This window comes from Camelus dromedarius, chromosome 8, assembly GCF_036321535.1.
Source record: "Camelus dromedarius isolate mCamDro1 chromosome 8, mCamDro1.pat, whole genome shotgun sequence".
NCBI classification, from domain to species: Eukaryota; Metazoa; Chordata; class Mammalia; order Artiodactyla; family Camelidae; genus Camelus; species Camelus dromedarius.
The window spans coordinates 59,927,720-59,948,798 of NC_087443.1; the positions used below are offsets into that span (position 1 = coordinate 59,927,720).

A 21,079-nucleotide genomic window follows, 5' to 3' on the forward strand; every position below is an offset into this window, starting at 1 on the left:
TAAGCTGAAAAATGCCCACTTAACAACTCAAAACCTGATATACATACGCATCTGTGATTCCAATATTACAGAGGAGACTTGAGAAGAATGAAACTAGCAGGTCATCACTTTCTTTGTGCAGTGGGATTAGGGGAAAGAAAAGAACTTTTCAGTTTTTAATTTTATATAGTACCTTGATATGATTAACAATGAGAACATATTGCTTTTATAACCACAATCTAAGAAAGAAAAAAGTAAGTAAATAAGACTTAACATCTGCCTAAATCTCAGAGACTTACAGAGCTCTGGCTTCCATTGTGGGGATGCAGCCGAGGTGATCTCTGGCTACTTGCCAGACCTTCCACAACATACACCCGCACCCACACACACACACGTGAACCAAGAGCTTCTGAGGGGCAGCTATCGGGAGAGTCTGAAGCAGGGGGTGCTTGTTTTGTGCTGACTGGTCTGCCCTCAGATCTAGAGGCCACGCAAAGAAATGGGCTGTGGTTGTTAGTGTAACAACAACAAAAACAGATGGAACAACTGAGATAATTCTAGGAAGTGATTATTTGCTTGAAGTAAAAGCCGTTAGGCAGCTTTAAGACAAATCAGTGTCAAATGACTGAGGGCAGAGGGAGGGAGAATATCAGAAAGGAAATGGAAAGATTTTTAAAAACGAGGCATGTGGAACATGGATGGGTGCTTCAGAATCAAGATGTAGTCCTGGAGGGTTGACTCCAAGTGTCAGCTGGTTGGAGGCTGCTTGAGAGGAAGCATCAGAGCTGAGAGTGTTTACCATTCTTTGAGGATACAGCCTCTCAAGCTGTCTGGGTTACAATCATTTTCTGCCCTAAATTAGTATCAATGGGGGGGAGCATGCTCTTTCACTACCCAGTTCCTCAGTATAAAGCACAAGGCTTTCTGTTGGCAGAAGCCTTTCCATGGGAGACCAGCCTGAAGTAGCGGGAAATAGACAGCAACCCTGAGGTCAGTGGAGACAGCCAATAGGAAAAACAGGACACTTCTAGGATAACCAGTGTGCATAATTGGTGGCTCTGTTACCTTGGAAGTACCAGTATTTAGCACCCATAATACCAGACACAACACCAAGCCCCCAACTCAATCATCAGAGAATGCTAGCATTAAAAAGCACTTTTGAAGTCTTCTGTTCTGACCTCCTCCCCAATGGGGTAAAGCTTGTTGCTTGTGTGGGCTGGTTTATCTGTGGCTTTTCTGGAACAGTTAATGAGATCAGATTTGTTGCTAAGTAGAAAAGAACCCAATTCCTCCAGGCCCTTCACATCCGGGAATGGCTCATCTGCCCATCAAAGGCTATTTGTTTCATACCTTTTTCTATCTAGATCCGCCCAACCAATGAGACAGACTACCTTGGTTGCTGTGTTGCCAGGTGACCAAGCGCTCCGGTAACCTCACCTGAACGCCCTCTCCTGTGAGAGCTGAGCAAGACTGGATCTGCCAGACTCGGTCGCGGATGGTGTGCAGATTCAGTCCTTCTGCAATTTCAGAGGCAGGGGCCGCCGTGAGCAGATCCTGCTTGTTAGCAAAGATGAGCACTGGCACACAACTTAGCTTTTCTTCCTCCAGTAATTCAGCTAGTTCCTGGATTATTGGAGAATAGATGGGGAGGGAAGAATGAAATCTATGATATTTAACCATGCATTTCTAGTTAGAAAAAAATCAGAAGAGTTAATCTGATCAACTAGCAACTTTTAAAGGCAGTGGTTCTCCACCTCAAATCTGGGGAATAACCCCCAGGCAGATTCCTGGGCCCACCCCAGAGATGCTGACTTTGAAAAGCCTGAGTCAGGGCCCAAGAATTTGCATTTTTAGCCAGGGATTTAATTTTTAACCTTCACAGTATTTCTGTTATAGGGGATTCACAGATCATATTCTGAGAAACACTGTTCAAGGGAGCACACCAGTTGTGGTTAGAGACTTAAAACTTACCCAAGGTTATTATCTGCAAATAACTTTCAGTGCACATATAACACACACATATACACTTATACCTACACATATACGTATGTATATATACATATATATTTTAAAATTTGAATTGAAAATAACAATTGCTTAAGAGATTATAATTTTGTTTCATGAATCCCTGTCTCCAAAATATGCATGCATGTACATCACACTTCATCAAACTCACATCCTAAAGTAACTGCATTAGTCCATGTGGCAAGGTCTCTGATTTTTAGGTTATTGGTTGAGGTCTAAACTGTATGTTGATTCTGTCTGCACTAAGTACAGGAGAGGATATATACTCACCTAATTGCTAGGACCCACCTCTTTTCCACTAAACCCACATTTTAGCTGCTTAAGACACTGGGGCTGTCAAAGAGAACTGGATCATTGAAGGGGCAGATCCCCATCTGACCCCCTTCATATCCAAGCTCATGATCAGCATTGGTTCACATGAGTGATGATCCAGAAGTCATCAAGGTATGGAAGGGAGAAGGACTGTCTCTAGGAGTCTGGAGAGTTCTCAAACTAATTTCCAGGGAAAAGGAACATAAACATGGGGACTGCTACCTTTGGAAGGCCACCTGTGGTAGTTTAGGACACAGGCCAAGGACTTCACAATGAAATGTGAGCACGCTTCTCCAAAAACGTCCACTGTACTATCTGCTTCTTGTCAGTGCACTCAGTCTGGCTACCGTGGTCTATACCCATTGCTTCTCTATTTAAAATTGTGTACACAAATCGCATTGTGTCATCATGTTGACATGCACTCTGCATTTAAAGCCATATTTGGGTTCAAAATATACCTATCTGTTGACTTGGAAAGAAGAGCAGCTTAGCCTTGGCTTGCGCGTTTCTTCCTACCCCTTCTAGTTTGTCCAAGTTACCCCTGGATCAATTAGGCTGGTATTGAAAAACACACATAGAAATGCTAAGTGAAATGTTCCTCAGGTGCATTTCTATGTGGCCTGGGAAGAAACCTGAAAAGCTTTTGGGCATGGGGTAAGTTCCATTTGCTTATGTCTTGTTTATTTGACTTGATTAAAACTAAAAGGCTTTAAACAAAAAACTGTTTAAAGAATTCTCAACTAATTTCTTTTTAGGCAACTGGTATTTTGCCTGCTTGGCAGAATGACTGTCTTGTTTAAACTGAAACAAAAAATACTTCCCTCACTCTTATACATTTACAGAGTAGATTAATGAACACCCAATTATTTGGGGAATATGTCAACAGAACAATTATTTACCTGACCCGTCTCTTCAAATCTTTTTCTGTCTGCACTGTCAATTACATATATCTGTAAAATAAATGAAGAAAGTTACTTCAATAGGCAGACATGGAAAAAGACAGGGCAACTTCTACAGAAGGAGCAGATGATCCCCAATCAGATTTCACACTGGCACAGCATATAGAAACTGAGATGGTAATTCTTAGCTCATCTATGGATGCAAAATAAACCAATTAATTAATTAATTAGATGGGGATGCCCAGAAGATACCTTCAGCAAAGCTCCAAAGTAGGAAGTCAGGAGAGCCAAGCAGGATAAAAATAGCTACATTTAATGGGCTCTCACTCAACATTCTTACTGGGTTTACCCTATGAATCCTCATTATCACTCTATGAGATAGATTTCATTGTTATCCCATTTTAGACATAAATAAACATAAGCCCAAAGGCACTAAGTAACTTGCTGAAGTTACAGCTGGTACATGACAAAATGGGGGTTCAAACTCAGGCATAACAGTAAAGTCCATAGTTACTCTTTAACACTGTGCTGTACTGTGTCCCAAATTGTCAGGGAGGGATGGTGTTTTGAGGCATTTACAAATCCTATAGTCCTCAAACAGCATCACTCTGTAAGTAGTATTTTTCAGTATTAACTGCACGCTGTCTTCAGGTACTGGGAGAGGAGACCCAGTGATCTCCATCCCATTCCTACCTGCTCAGGCTGGGAGGTTAAGATCAAATCCTTGAAACAGCAAGGGCATAGGCTTTGCTAGAGTAAGAAAGGTTTTGAGATTTACTGTAAATTACAAATCCCAAGCTTTCTCTCCCTCCCATGACTGAATTTTATTTATTGGATAAATAACATTATAAAAACAATAAGGGAAATATGGTAAGACCAAAAAGAAAGAAAAACCACCAATAGTTACAGAACCCAAGCACATTATTTTAATTTCCTATGAAAGTTTCCTTCTAATTCTTCTTCACATGAAAATTAAAAAAGAAAATTAGAGATATAATTTTGTGGTCCTTTTTAAAATCAGTATATTAAATGTTTTCCCAGTTGCTAATCTTAAAAATTATCAAAATTTCAAACTTTCTTTGAAGAAGTTAGAATTGTTATTAAACTAACGGTGTAATGGAAACGCTCTTTTGAAAAATATGTTCATTTAAAAACCACATGAAAAACAATCTTCAACTACCACTTTTATGTGTCTTAAAGTCCTGTGCTACTCTGAAAACTTGCTCTCTTTTGAAAGAAAAAAAAATTAAAATTCCTTTGCTTAATGCACTATCACATAGAGTCACTAGTGCAAAATATTATACTGTTTTGGTCTCAGTATTTTTTTTTTTTTTGCAGCCTTATTATTGCTGTTGTTGTTAATATTGCTCTGACTCAATGTCAGTGCACATCACAGAGACACAAAATCTGATACTGGCTGGGGAGTCACCTTGGAGAACATGGTGGTACCTTAGTTTCCACTGGTGGGGCTCACATTTGTAAAGGAGCAGGCATTCCATAAACATAGATGCAGAAAGAAGGGATGCAATAGGAGAGTGAGCCCAATCCAAAAGGCCTGATTAGAACTACTTGGGAGTCCACAGTGTATTAGGATGAGCTTCACTCAGGCAAGAGTGCGAGACAATGTGACGGAGGGAGGAAGGGTCAGGTGATCACTGGGAGGGTGTTCAGGGCTCAGAGGGCTCCCGAAAGGCTGCGTGCAGATCACTGGGCAAGAAAGGAATTTCAAAGCAGGAAAAAATGTGCTTGGGAGTGAAGGGCGTGAATAAGAAGATAAAGGAAGAAGAGGCTGAGAATGCAATTAAAGATACAATTAAGAAATCGATGTTTGATATGATGAAAAACAGACAGTTGAGAGAGAATAATGAGGAATGGAAAGACGGTTTTAATAGGAGGCAAGAAAGATGATCAGTCAAATACCAGAGGCTGAAGGCCAATGAGAAGAAAGTTTTAACTTTTTCTTTAATTACTTGCTATTTATTGCTTTGACATAAAATTTCACTAGAAACATTTTCATTGAAAGATTCAAAAGGAGGATTTTCCTCAATTATACATAAATTCTTCCTATCCTTTAGCGTTTTTCTCACATAACTTTTATAGAATTTGAAAATTACTGCACAGTAATTCCAGGAGGAAGGCTATAAAACAACTGCCCCATTTATTACAGGGGCCAAGTGAAAAAGTCGTAAGCACAAGCTAGTCTGGTGATCTCACAAACTTGTTTTTATGCGGTGGCATTCGCTTCTGGTTAGCCCCTCAAGGTGCTGCCCAGTTTCTTCATGCAAGTGTCTGTTTTCTTCCGGTCAAGAGCTAAGCATAAGGAGAGTGTCTTTTTCTTTCTTTCTTTTTTTGGTTAATAATATAGGTATTAATCTAGCAGTGTAAAATTTTTTTTAAAAAATTTAATCCAAATACAAATAACCGATTAAAAATACTCAGAAAGTATCAGAGAAAGTTAGATATGGTGCTTCTGACTGATCTTAAAACATTATGGACCTTCAAAACTTAACTTTCATGAACCTATTCTAAAATGAACTTATCATCCATGGCACTCAGAATGAGAATGAGGCTTTAAGCAAAGCCAATTCATATCTTCCTTGGCAACTGCTTTGAAATTTTTACTTGGTTGCAGGAGGAAGACCTAGAGAAAAAGATTTTTTCTGGATGGAAGTTCAGCCAACTTTGGATTATCCGGAGACTGATCGTCCAGCCTGTGAATGGAGGACTCTTTGATTCTCCTCTTGCTTCTGGTACTCCTCCCTCCTACCGCCACCTTTTGGCCATTTTATTGCTCCTAAGTATTTCTCCGCTTGAGGGGTAGGTGGAGATGAGAAGAAATGACACGAAAAAGTGTGACTTTTTATTGACTGCTTGAGCAGAAGTCTAAGAGGAGGTTGAAACTGACAAATGAGTTTTCTGGATAACTTGCAGTTTTCAATTATTTGTGCTCTAGTAGTACTGATGATCAAGCGTGAGTGATGTTATGGAAAAAATACAAGACATGGTTGTTCGAGTTCTGTCGCACTTAATATCCTTTGGATATGGAAATGATGACAACCTACTTTGTTTACATTATGTTGTGTTTAAACACAAAACTAGTAATGATAAAGTAAATGGAGTTTGATAGTAAGATGAATATATAACTTCCAAAAAATGATGTTTTTTTATCTATCAAAAGGCTGTTATTTCCTGGCATAAGAGAAATGGAAGACATCCTGTCTCCTCCCTTCTGCCATACCTCAGGGTTAATTTCTTAGTCACTTCCCTCAAATTAATAAAGCTGAAGTCAGATGTTCTCAATGTCATCATCCCTGAGAATAACTCTGGCACTTTTAGGAGTTGCTCTGCCTCTTTCAAAACTCTAGAGAAACATAATATTCTAAAGTGGGATTGGCACTCTTTTTCTATAAGGGGTCAGGTAGTAAATATTTTAGGCTTTTTGGCCCACACCATTGATTGCTTTCACAACTACTGAACTTTGCTGCCATAGTGCAAAAGCAACTGTAAAAAACATGTAAACAAATGGACGTGGCTGTGTTCCAAGAGAACTTTATTTATGGACTCTAAAATTTGAATTTCATATCATTTCCACGTGTCATGAAATCTTACTCTTCTTTGATTTTTTTCAACCATTTAAAAATGTGAAACCATTCTTAGCTCATGGGCTATACAGTAACAGGAGGCAGGCTGGATCAGTTTGTCGACACCTGCTCTAAAGCAGGAATCTATTAGGCACTCTAGGGGTAACTGAAGAAGAGTTAACCAGGCAATGAAATGTGTCAAGCCTCAACCCTGCTCTTCTAGGCAGCGTGGAGTCTAGGATAATAGGTCTTTTCCACCAAAAATGGAAGACTATTAAATACAGACAAACAAACAAATAGAACCCATCCACCACTGCCACTCCAAGCTGCTACAAAATGGGCAGAGAGGGCTAAGAGTCATTGGTTTTTAGAATCTAATCCTGGGGACCCAGCTGCTCCCCAAGACTTGTTTAATCTGAAATGGCACTGGAATATAACAAAAGGATGAGTCCAAAGTACTGTCTGTCACAGGCAGCATTATATAGCTGGAGAATGCCCCTCTAGGGATACTCTGAACTGATTTTTGCTGGATTGTATGATAATTCCTGCACGCTCTCAGCGAATGAGAAGTGTGGAATGCAGGGTCAGATGACAACTCCCTGGCAGTCTACCCTCAAGGTGATAGGGCTTATGATTTAAAATTACCCCGACCTGTAGACCAGAAGGTTTCTGAGGCCTCCTTATGGAACCTCACAGTCATCAATGTCCTTATTGACAGCTCTTATGTGGACGTTTCTTTCAAAGTACCGCATCCAGCAAATGAACAGATAGAACTATGATTTCTCTCCATCACCTGCTTTTTCTAACTCTTGACTCAAAAAGCAAAAGAGAACCTATAGCTTTTTCTTCCCCTAGTTTTGCTGAGATATAAATGGCATGAGCCCTGTTTAAGGTGTGCAGCATAATGATTTGACTTGAATCCATGGCTTTTGTATATTAACCGTATATCCTGCAAATAAGCCTTGCTATAATCACTTACTAGTTCCAAGAGTTTCCCTCTTGATTTTTGGGGTCTGAAAGAGTTTTAATGTTCAGTTTTTTGAAAATGTAGTTTCAGATTACTATTTAGGGACTGATGTCTACATTTCAAGTATTTGTGAGTGAAATAATACATACGATGGCTTGGATTTGCTTTAAAATACTTTAAAAAAAATTGGTGGCAGGGGAGATGAAACAAGATTGCCAAAACTGAAATTAAGGAAGCTGGATGATGGGTAGGTATCTGGAGTTTCATTACACTATTTTTTGACCTTTGCATAAATTTGAAAATTTTAAAAATTATATTTCAAAAACAAACACATTATTTGACATTACAGAAGTTTCTTTCCATATTAAAGAGAAATTTTCCTCCCCCCCCCCAGCATTTCTCTTCTATTCCCCTAGAAGAAACTATATAATACATTTTGGCAGAATAACTGGTTGAACAGATTAATGGATGGATGGATGTGTCTCATCTTTTTTCTTCTTATCCATTTAAACCTTCAAACTGGCACCAGGAATATACTGGAACTGACCTTCACCAAAGGCCAGAAATATGATAAGCCTGTATGACACCCATCTCAGGACCTCAAATTTGTTTATTGATTTGATGATAGCACCATTTAATATTTTGCTATTATTCTCCATTTGAGAATCGTGATATGTAAATTAACTCACTATTTCTCATAAACCCTCTGTGAAGCAGATGCTCTACCCAGTTCACAGAATTAATGAGCCCCTGGACTTGACCACAATGGTACAGAATCATAGAACCTCAGAGTTGGAAGGGAATTTAGAAGTTGTAGAACTTCTCCTTCTTCCTCATGTCAGAAACAATTTATAATAATTATCCATTGTATTTATTTGGTACTTTTCTAAGCTCTGGGGATACAACAGTTGAAAAAAAAATAAAAGAAAAGCTAAGTTCCTATCTTCTTGGAGCTTCCATTCCAGTGGGGGAGAAAGGTAGTAAAAAAAAGTATGTCTGAAGTGAGGGACGCGAGAATATCTAAGGAAAAAGAATTCTGGCATGGAAGCAGTGATGACAAAGGCCCCGAGGTGGGAGCACGCAAGTGTTCAGGAACAGCAAGGACCAGAGTGGCTGGCCCTGGGTGACAGGGGGCAGAGGAGTCAGAAGGCAGGGGCCTTGTGGGCCACTGTGAGAACCCTGGCTTTTGTTCTGAGATGGGGAGCTTATGTTTTAATAGGATCACTACAGCCATAATGTTGAGAAGAGACTTCAAGGAGGCAAGGCAGAAGTGAGGAGACCAGTTAGAATGATGGCGATAATCAATGCACGGTGGCAGTGGACGTGGAGAGAAGTGGGGAGGTTCTAGATAGACCCTGAATTGGCTGATGGAGCTGATGCGGGGAGTGAGAGGAAAAGGAGCTCAGGCTGAGTCTGGTGCTTTGGGGTGAATGGGGCTGTCACTTACTGAGAAAACTGAAGGAGAAGCAGGTTTGGGCAGGGGCAGATGAAGACTGGAATTTAGTTTTGGACACGTTGAGGTTGAGGGGACTTACAAGTCACCGGTGTGGAGATGTCAGATAGGCAGCTGGTTATATATGAAACCGAGTTCCAGGCTGGAGGTAACAGTTTGGGATTCACCAGGTGGGGGTTAACGCCCTGAAACTGGATGAGGTCACCTCAGCAGTGATTAGAGAAAAGCACAGGCCGGGACTCAGGGGACCCTCCCATACCTGGAGGCTGGGAGACAAGGAAAAAATAGCAATGGAGATGGAGGAGGAGGAGCTAGTGAGACAAGAGGAAAACCAGGATAGAATGGTACTCTGGAAGCCAAGGAAAGACAACGCCTCAAGGATAGCACTACAGCGTTGTTAAATGTGCTGATAGGCCAAGTAAGGTGAGTAGTGAAAACTGAACACTGAACTTGGCAACGTGGCTCTTCAGGGAGGCTGAATGGAGGGTTCCGAGGGACTGGGGGGAGAGAGAAGACAGACAGCACAGAAAACTCTTTTAAGGAGTTTTGTTGGAAAGAGAGGCTGAGGAATGGGACAGTATGTAGAGGGGGATGTACAGTCAAGACAGGAGTTTTTTGTTTTTAAACAAAAGAAACTACAGGATGTGTGCCTGCTGGCAAGAATGAGCTGGTCACGTAGAAAGAGACGCATAGGAAGCAGCAGCAGAGAGTGACACTATTTGAGATTCCAGGTGAGTCCTATTGGTAAGGAAGATACTGACCTGTATTTGCAATTTATTGTCCATGGCCATAATTAAACACAAACTTTCAGTTAGAGGTTAATGAAAATTATATACAACTTTTTTTTCCTATGCAAGTTCATGAGTGGCCCTGGTTTGAGGGTATGATCATGAGAGTGAGTGGCTGAGGTGGGGTGGATGACAAGATTACTAGAGGGGAGGTGGCAGAGCTGAGGTATTAACAAAATCTCCCAGAACCCTGACACAGTCTTAGAGAACAGGGCGGGGAGCTGGGAGCTAAAATCTCGGCCTGTGCCTGATGATGCTGCCTGAGCTGGGGAACCCCCAGCGAGTGAGGCGGCTTCTTCTACTTCTGGACAGTTTGCGATTACTAGAAACTTCTTGCTTATTCTAAGTTAAACCCTACCACCTAATACTCCTCAAACTGCTCCTTGCCCAGTCCTCTAGAATGATTCACAATGAAGCTAATCTCTCTGACTTGAGATAGTTCTTGAAGCAACTGGAGATGGTTCCAAGTGTTCTCTTTTCCAGGAAAGATATCATCAGGTCTTTCAACCATTCCTCATACATCATGGGTTGTCTCCAGGCTTTCACTATCTTGGTTGCTCTCTTTGGGATACACTTGGTTTGCTGATTTCCTTGGCTGATGAAGTCAATGGTACAATGTTCTGACTTCTCTTCTGCTGTTCAAGTCACTATGGTAATTAATAAATACTTTGTTTGCCAAGGGTGTGGTCAAAACATTGTTACTGAGCAGCAAAACATCTTATACAAGTTACACAAAGCTCCACAATCTGGAGCCTTCTGCTAGCCCTAAATTCACAGTGACTGAGAACAACGTTACAGCAATGGAATTGTTGACAAGAAAAGAACATGACAGTGTTCATGACAGAAAAGGCTATGAACTGATGCATCAGAAGGAGTACTTACCAGAATATCAGTGTTTTCAAAATAATTCCTCCAGTATGGTCTGATTTTTCTCTGTCCACCAATGTCCCATACATTCAGTTTAAAACCTTGTGATTGTACACTTTTGATGTTAAAGCCCTGAAACAAAAAGACCAAGCTGTATTAGGCTTTGAGAACATAACTGACAAAGTTACATTTAACAGCTATGTTATTTATTAACTCTGAGATAATCCACCAGATGTGACACTGATGATACTGAAAACAGTTTGCTCTGATAAGGAAGAAAGAACTGTATCTATATGTGCTTTCGTCATTCAGTGTTGAGTCAGTGTTGATGACGTCACAGTGAGTACACACACAGACACGAAACTGCTAAGGACGACTTGGTATGAGATCTGATCGAGGGGGAGGGTATAGCTCCAGTGGTAGAGCACATGCTTAGCATGCACGAGGTCCTGGGTTCAATCCCCAGTACCTCCTCCAAATAGAAATAAATTAATAAACCTAATTACCTCCCCCTCATAAAAAAAAAATGAGATCTGATAATCAACACACTCTGAAAGTCCTCAGGGTGGTAAAATTTAACAGGACGTTACATGCAGCTAACAAAAACCCACAGCTGAATCTGCAGACTCAGCAGAATAGAAAAAAAATGTTAAGTTTAAAAAGAGGCAAGAGCTACAATCTGAAAGACTGGATTCTTAAAGAGTAACTCGAAATTAAAAGAAATTTCCTCAAACGGATTGATCAGGCAAAAGGAGGAGCTGAACTCAGGAAGTGAGCGGGGAGGCTGGTTTGTAACTGCAGTCGCAGCCTGTGAGGAAGGCAGTCCTGCTGGGACAGCATGTTTGAGCTCTGAAGTGGTTACAGGTGGTGATGAGAACAAACAAACATGCAGGCATTTGAAACTTCTTTAATAAGTATCTCTGATGAACTTGAATAGAAAAAGTATTTGTTTTCAGGACAGTGACTCAAAGTGGAACTTCGGGGAAGGTGAGCCCATCGAGCAGGCAGAATGGTGAGCTGGAAGTTAGTGTGCAAAGAAACTAACAAGCCCTTTGGGTTTGAAGAGAAGGCATTTCATGAACAAGAATTGTTTAAAAATCTTCTACACGTTACTATATATAAAACAGATAAACAACAAGGTCCTGTATAGCACAGGGAACTAAATTCAACTTCTTGTAATGACATATAATGGAAAAGAATCTTTAAAGAAAATATACATATGTATATTTAAAACTGAATTGCTTTGCTGTACACCTGAATCTAACATTGTGAACTGACTACAATTCAGTAAAAAATAAAATTGAGGGGGAGGATATAACTCAAGTGGTAAAGCACATGCTTAGCATCACAGGTCCTGGGTTCAAACCCCAGTACCTCCTCTAAAAATAAATAAACCTAATTATCTACCCCCCCAAACAAATTAAATTAAGTTAAAAAAAAATCCTCCTGTAAGAAAAACAGAGTGAAATCAGGATTTGAAAAATCCAGTCAACAGCTTGCTCCCACAGAAGTGACATTTCACCCGGAAGAGGTGGAGTTAAGTGGGTCAGGGGATGCCACCATATACACCCACCTCTTTGGGCAGCTCGCCAGGGCTGTTGCCTCGCACAGAAGGACAACCCACAGTACCACTGGACGGGAACACCGCCACCCAATTTCCACTGTGGATAGTCACCAGAGAATAACTGGCGATGATGCTGACTACAGCGCCTCTAAAATGACAATGACTGAATAAATGAAAAGTTTAAAAACTTAGGGGAAGTAGCTTAAGTTTACTGTAAAAGGCAGCTTCATTCTGACTCATTGACAAAACCGCTTTTGTGTGTTTAAAAATTCTACACTAACTACAATATTAAATGTCAAACCCAGTAGCAACAAATCCTTTCTGAGATGAAGCAGGGAATAAATAAGAGTAAATCCTGGAGTTTGACCATATGTATCAACTGCCTTAAAATTCTGGATGGCATCAGACCCAAAAAATCTACCAATAAATTATTCTAAGGAAATAATAATGAATGGGTAAGAACATCTAGAGATGTGTATTGTATAAGTATTTACATATAAAACAATGAAAAAGACGATAGAAAACAGTATACTCTCCATGAGCCATTTTTATTCTTTATTTTAAATATACCACCATATAGGTGAAAAGAAAAAAACTGATAGGATATATTCTTAAATGTTAACAGTGGTTAGGTCTAACAGGCATTATAGGTGATTTCTAGTTTCTCAATTTTACCATTTATACTTCTAAATTTACTACAATGAGCATCTATTTCTTGTTCTAATATAAAACAAAAACACTATAAAAGTTTGTTTTTCAAGACTAGATATGAAACCTTGACATAATATGGTAACAGAGTCATCCATAATACATCAAACAAAGCCTGAGAGTTAGCATTGGAACTTTGCATCTACAACTTGGATTTCTTTTTCATGTTCGCAGCATGAAAGTCCTCATTTTAGTGGTGCTCTTAAGAGATACAGCCCATCAATGATACTGAAAAAACCTCTCGCCCTTCTTTTTCTGGCAGAAATCCTGACACATTAATATGTGTTTTTAGCCCTTCTAGGCTAGACTACTGTAATTTGCTCCTCCTAAGGCTATACATTAAATTTGTTCAGAAGCTGTAAAATTGCTCATTTGGTAGCAGTTGAGATGACTTTTCTGCAAAGAACTGCGGATCAGTAAGACTTGCAGGCCGTGAAGTACACACACCAGCACAGTCCTTTAAACCTGACACCAAGCTCTTATCACAGGACAGTGACAGAAAATGCTAACTAAGTCTGGTTTTGCTAAAACCTCTAATGCTCAAACACTTTAATGTGACTAACACCAATACGGCTGTCCCTAGTTAGGAAACCCAAAGGCCTGGCCAAGGGTCAAGGTTTCTCAGGATTTCCTGCAGGGAACGAGGCCTACAGAAGCCCCCTAGAATGCTTCCAAGCCAGCAGCTGTCTCTGACTTTCATGCTGGGAGCATAACCATCCCTGTGTTTTGCTTGCTTAGCCTTAGGAAAGAGGAGGGTTGATGAGGCTGGATTAAAAAATATAGGTATTTTTTTTTTTTACTTTAAAAATGGACATATATTTGTATTTATTAAGTCTGAAAAATACACACTAAAAGTGTTTTTCTCACAGTCCTCTGGGTTTTTTTCTTTTATACTTTCTCTGTATTTTCTACATGTATTAATTTCAAAATCAGAGAAGATAAAGCTATTTCTAAAAAGGAATCACTTAACAGGAAACTATGTTCAATACTTTGTAATATACTATAATGAAAAGAAATTTTATATATATATATATAGAAAGAGAGAGAGAGAGGTTTAACTGAATCACTATGCTGTACACCAGAAATTAATACAACATTGTAAACCGACTATACTGCAATTAAAAAATAAATAAATAAAATAAAGAATAGAGTCAGAGGGAGAAAATAAAAATGAAAAGGAATCACTTAGATCTGAGGGAACTGATTGTATCTTGATATGTATAGACATACATTTATTTAAATTATTTATTTTAAAAATTATTGTGAAACATATATAACATAGAATTTACCATTTTAATTATTTTTAAGTATGCAGTTCAGTGGCATTAAGTACATTCATACTGTTGTGCAACCATCACCGCCATCCATCCACAGAACTTTCTTCATCTTGTAATGCAGATTCTCTGGGCCCATTAAACAGTAACTCCCCATTCTTCCTCTTCCAGTCCCTAGTAACCACTATTCTACTTCCCGTATGTAGGAATTTGACTACTCTAAGTATTCCATAAGAAATAGAATCTCTTGATGTATTTTTTGAAATTTGAGATTATTTCTAAATTTTTAAATGTAGACTTTTCTCAGTAACAAAATTTACAAATGGATAAAACCCTACATCCCATTTTGTCTTTCACATTGTTATTATCATCTTCCGTGTGTCACACAAGCATCTGGGGCAAGGCCGTGCTCACCTGTGTAGGTGTGATGTGGCTGATGTCTTCAGATGCAAGCTGCTTCAGAAGAGTGGTCTTGCCAGCATTATCCAAGCCCAGGAGAAGGATTCTCACCTCCTGGTCTGGTGCACTTTTCAATTTGCGCAAAATTGAGAGTAAGCCCTTGAACAAACATGAAGAAGAGAGATTACTTTGGGGGCACTGATTTTGATATTACTGGATATCAGAACGTCTTCTCCCCTTGAAAAAAGTTCTTGGCTGTGGAGAGCTTACAGCATGATTTTCCACTTCAATGTCATTTATTCCATTTGCTTATACGTTTTGGTAGAAGTACTTTAGTAAATTCAGCAACTTAATAAATAACCTGGCTTATTCCTGCTCCTCCTATTAATCCAGCTTAGCAGTCCCCCCAAATCTCCTGGGAGTATGTTCTACTCACCAACTCATGTTCCTAACGCCCTGTGTATACACGTAGAGTAGTGCACTCCTCATATCAAACTATAGGGAGTTGATTTTTGTATTTTTCTACTTTCTACTAGAGTGAAGTTTCTTATGGGTAAGGACTACAGCTCCCATCTCCCACAATGCCTATCACTTAGTAGACAGACACTAGATGACAGCTGTTGAATTAAATAGAATAATCTACCCAAGTTAATGCAAGATTTTAAGGTACTATACAAAAAAAAAATTCAAAAAGGTTGCATAAAATTGTATTTGGGCTCTCTGTTTAAGACTATTTCAGTTCTTGTTCAAGACTTCATCATCCAAAATACTCTACCATCACCTAACTTTCAAAAGACCCTTACAAGATAGCTGCATGGTATAGATTATCGATGTTTTTCAGATGAAGAACCTAATATAACAGAGAAGGTACAGAAATGAAAGGTCACTCTGGAAGAAAGAAACATCACAATTTAACCAGGGTATTTCTGACTAGTAATCTAATGTTTTTGGTTTTTGTTTTTATTACTATTCTTTCAATGGATGGAAATAAGCCATGTTGTTTTTTAGCTAAGAACAGAAGAAAAATCTTACAAGATAGTTATTTGTTCTGTCTTACAGCTGACAATCATTTTCCAATGAGGCATAGTTACATCAAGAATCAAATCCCAGATTTTAAAGGGCATATAATCTAATCTCCCAGCCTAAGCAGAAATTCCTTCAAACTGAGTCTTAGAATTATATAAAATGGCTATATTTTTTATCCACATCGCACCAGGCAATAATTTAAACCAGTCTGTTCACTAAGATCAAATGATAATTCTGTGAAATAATTTCCAACAATTGAGTCTTTGGACAATGATATGCAAATATGCATAATCATTAAGAATTCCTTTTGCTTCAGAGACCCTTTGTTTACCACTTCAGTACTATATTCACACTGACCACATTAACCTCTTTGTGCCTCAATTTTTGCCAGCAGTAAAACGGAAGGTTTTGTTTCAGACAGACAGACAAATTCTACCCCAAAAGATCTGGGGAAGAGAATGAATAGATTTGAAACAAACAAACCAACAAAGATAAGCAGGTCTTTTTTATGGCATGTTTTTTCCTTTGTTTTTATCTTATCCGGCCTTGAATTATTCGATACCATTCCTTTTTAAAACTCTATTTATGAGTAGTTTCCCTGGCTTCTATTAGCTACATTGCAATCACTCATTTATAATACCACCTTTCAGAACAGTTAAAATTAGAATCCTAAGATCCTTAGGGGACTGGTGATATAAAAAGGCTAAGAACAGGGAAAACACATTGTACTACTCCTGAGTCCCTGATTAGATGTCCTCATTACTCCTTCCAATAAAACTCTGAAACAACTGGAATTTATCACATTTGTGTATTAAATGATGGTACAGGTAAAGTTCTCATGCATCATTTATTAGTGTAGAAACTGAAAGAAAGTCTGTTCCCTGTAAAATAGTGTCAAGGTTCAAAATAAATGTTTTGGATTTTTCTCATGTGTCTCTTTAAAAGAATCAGTAAATACAAATACTGCTTTCTACAGGCTGAGAGTTTTCACACTCTTATTATATTTGAAATTATATGATTAAAAGAAAAACATAAATCTTAGTCATCTTAAAAGGAGAGAAGCAAAGCACAGGCGAGAAAGAAACCATTCTAACTACAGCTAAGCTTTATTAACCTAATGTCATAAAAAATAATACTTCTCCATTTTCAATGAGCAATCTTCCTCACCAGGAAACAATAACTTCACATGTTTCACCTTTACATGAAATTATAGAGAGATGGAAATTTCAGCTAATGTTTTCTTCCAGCAAAATGACAAATGGCATCTCAAGAATGGTCTAGGCAAGACAAATGCAAATACAATACAGCATCATATTAACCCAGCTCCTGAGGACAGGGGATCACAGGATTATCAGGGTTTGCTAAATAGGGAAGAGGATATTTATAGATATCAGGGTTCTGCCTGAAAGGTACAAAGTAAGCTGATTTAAGAGGCTGGACAAAAGAGCAGAATAAGTCTATTCTACACTTTTATCCATATATGTCTACAGTTTCTTTCAATGTCAAATGAAGGGAGACAGCCATTAGAAGTTAATTCTATTATGGGTCTGAGTTTTGCAGTATAAATACAAGAAAGTGAATTTTTAGTGTATTTTTGGTCAAAATAGCCACTCATTCATTTATTCATTCATTCATTTATATTAAACACCCATAACGTGCCCCAAGAACAACAATGAGCAAAACAGACATGATCTCTATGCAGAATTGTACTCCTATGACATTGAATAAGGGCAATTTAAGAAATAAGAACTTTAGTTCATTGTATAGTGTGTGTTATCAGCATCCATGCATACAAGTTATCTGCACCCTGGTGGACGGAATTGGTCTGACTCAGAAAACATTTAAACAAACTTTTCTACAGGCAAATCATGAATAGTGTGCTATTGACTATGGAAATTTTATCTGCCTCAAAATCAGCTTAAACTCAACTACTGGCAGAGGCATGGTGCACTGACCTACAATGATACAAACTAGGTCATTCAAAGAAACTGGGGTGGTGGAGAGGGAGAGAGGAATGTGTTGGTATATGGAAAATGGATGTGGCTGTGAGGAAGAGTGAAAATGTAAGTATTAAAATTAGTTAGGGGGAAGGTACAGCTCAGTGGCAGAGTGCAGCATGAGGCCCTGGGTTCAATCCCCAGTACCTCCATTAAAAAAATAATAAAATAAAATAAAATAAGTAAGCCAACTTCAAGTACACACACTCCCCATAACTAGCTTAAATGTAACTGACTTTAATGTATTTTTACCTTACCAAAAAAAAATTGGTGCAGCCCAGTAAGACCTTAATAATTTCCAGAAACATGGCTTTGAAAGGGAGAACCTCACCGAAACTTTGTCTTCTTTCTCCTCTCTCTACTAAATAAATACAGTGTTTCCTGAGGAACAAAATAGGGGCATCTCCTCAGGAAGAGTGGGTTCCCACTTCATCAAAGTCCTAATGAAAGGAACATGATGGGCTTTAGAGTTTCATAGACTTGTATTCAACTTCCCTATGTATAACCTCCCCCAGAGTTCCATCTAGAAAATGGGAACAATATTTACAGCTCCAGAAAAATGCTATGAAGATTAAATGAAATAATACATGTAAAGCATGCACATAGGAGGCACTCAAAGCAGTAATTGTGTTTATGTTTTTCTACTCTTCACTGAGCATTTCAGACTAGAAAACATAATCTTGGGAACAGTCTTCAAATGTCAAACACGCTTGATAACTACCACTAGGTTTATATATATAATATAATATATATAATACTCCATAATAATTCCTTAATGAAGGACTCATGTATTAAATAACAGTGATTAGTTACAAACAAAAATTACTGTCATTTTAGTATTTCACCTGCCTTGGTATCCCAAGGCAGGAATAGTTGACCCTAGATGTTTAGAGAAACCAATAACGGTTTTTTGTTGCAGTACTCCAAATTAAAAAATTATAAATATGTATTAGTCATAGCTCAAGGATTAAAAAATAATAATAAACCTGGGACTCACTCTTCATTTGTACAGTTACGGGGCTCAGGGGATACCAGATGTGACACACTTAATCACAACACTGACCATTTAAATTCCGTGTTCCACTTTCAGTTCTAAAAATAGCTCACACTTTTGGAGATAGGGGAAAAAAGTATTTTGGAAACTAGATAAAGAATCCTGAATAATTTGTTCTAATTTCTTATTGTTCATTGTAAGAAAAAAAAAATCTGTCTTGCTCATTGAATACAACATTTGTATACAACAGTGTTGTATACACTGACAATTTGTTGTATACAGTGTCAATCTGTACCTGGAAACATGAGCCATGGTTAATTTATTGTGGTCTGTAATTATAAATTAAACAATCGTGGAATTATGCAGTCCATTTAATTGATAAACTGGGAAAAGTTAGCCAACTCCAGTGTGTTTATGAGGACATCTCTTTGTTGGTTTGGTATGACTTTTTCATTTCAATTCTAGTTATTTTCTCTGTAAATATTTATATTTGTACTCATTTGTTGAGAAAAACTTAGCCTTTGAATGGACAGCTCATGTATAAACGATTAATAAAAAGCAAACATGTAAAAATCTGTTTAGCCTGAGGTTAAAAAAACTGCAATGTAGCAAGTGTTGAAATGTGATTGGCAACTTCAGATCAAATAATTCTACTTCTTTAACAGTCTGACAACGTTAAATCAATTGAAAATTTTTTTCCTATCAAAATTTACTCATTGAATAATCTGACCAAACGTACATATATTTTTCCCTTGTGGACATCGAGTGTTTTCTTACTTCATAAATCAATTAGAAGTGGTTCAACATTTCTAAAAGTCAAAAAGAGACTGGAGGTGGGGCAGGGAAGTAACTAGAAGTTTGAGTGCTAGCTCTTTGCAGCTGGTAAGCCAACCAACCTGTTCTCAATGCTTCAAAATCAGTTCTTTTCTATGACTAGTTCTAAAACCACTCAATTCCATTTTAACATCCTCCAACTAACTGCAGAGAAATCAGCAAGGAACAGAGCATCAATGGTCAAATATGTCACACATCATAATTTACAATTTGGGAAATCTTTAATTTAGTCTGATCAGAAAAAAGGCTTGCCCCAAATTGATGGCCACTCTCCAGTTTTAATCTCCAAACTGAGATTAAGACCTTTGGTTCTCTGTGGTCATATGCAAAAGAAGGTTACAACAGGTTCCGAAAGAAATACTAAGGACCAGACAGCAAATCTGCCTCCACCGACAGGGATTAAGTATTAAACGGGAAACGGGCCATCACCAACAACCAGACCTTGGAGAACCCTCAGCAAAAAAAATAACTCGGGACTGCAGAAGCGCGCCCGCCACGCACACACTGAGAAGACGTAAAATCCAGTAGGCACCCCTTCCCAGGGGCACCTCTTTGTGTCCTGGGGTTTATTACCCTTCCCCCTAGAGGCCCGCGCATAGCGAGGAAGAGAAGAGCTGGGCTACCATCTCCCCTGGTACAGCCAGCGCGACCTGAAATACAGTAGCGCTGGCCCTTCTCCCCTCTTTTGGCCGGGTGCTGACGAACCCCACTTTCCTATGGCGCGGAGAGGCCGATTCCCTGGGAAGACCTAAGCCTGCGTGCAGAGACTGCTCTCTGCAGCAACTCGGATCCGCCCTCATTCCAGTCCCCAAAGTAATGATGGAGCCCAGGCTCCGTACGGGGACAACCACGTACTCTTCCAGCCCCTTCCCCTAGTTTCGGACCCGCTACAAGCCCCGCCTTCCTCCCCAGGCCCAGATCTCCCTCCAGGGCCCATGCTCGGGGCTCCCCGCCGTCCCCCGAAATCAATCCAGGACCCAGACAGCAGGCTGAGCGCCAGTTCATTCCTGCTTGGCTTTAAACGCAGTGCCCAGCCTTGGGCCTGGGGAAGGGAGGCGGGTGACCGACTGGCTCCAGAGGGACCCGGGCCCCCACACTCACCATCCTCCCGCCGAGTCCCTCCTCCTCCACCTCCTCCTCCACCTCCTCCTCCTCTTGCTGCCTCCCCCGTTACCAGGGGCAACTGCTGCGGCACCGCCCCCAACGTCCCTCTCACGCACAGCGGAGGAGCAAAGCAGCAGGACGGGGCGGGGTCCAGCTCCGCTTTCCTCAAAGTGCGCAAGCGCGCCAGTGTGCCCGCCTACTGCGCAGGCGGGCTGCTGGAGCGGTTGGAGGCGGCGGCGGGCTGGTGGGGACGCAGCGAATGGTGAAAACTTGACCACGTGGCTGGCTGGGGCCGCCCGGTCTGTCAT

The 21,079-nt window shown here is 39.6% G+C and overlaps 1 protein-coding gene across 1 annotated transcript in view; it reads right to left on the reverse strand.

Moving 5' to 3' along the window:
• Window positions 1-20,889, reverse strand: part of ARL3 (ADP ribosylation factor like GTPase 3) — a 28,241-nt gene extending 7,352 nt beyond the window's left edge. The window contains exons 1-5 of the mRNA XM_031461664.2: window positions 20,769-20,889; window positions 14,832-14,975; window positions 10,887-11,003; window positions 3,216-3,266; window positions 1,417-1,602 (exon numbers count right to left, since the gene is read on the reverse strand). Of these exons, the coding sequence (XP_031317524.1) occupies window positions 1,417-1,602; window positions 3,216-3,266; window positions 10,887-11,003; window positions 14,832-14,975; window positions 20,769-20,771 (501 nt within the window). The 5' untranslated portion in view covers window positions 20,772-20,889. The remainder of the gene's footprint in view (window positions 1-1,416; window positions 1,603-3,215; window positions 3,267-10,886; window positions 11,004-14,831; window positions 14,976-20,768) is intronic.
• Window positions 20,890-21,079: the final 190 nt, after the last annotated feature.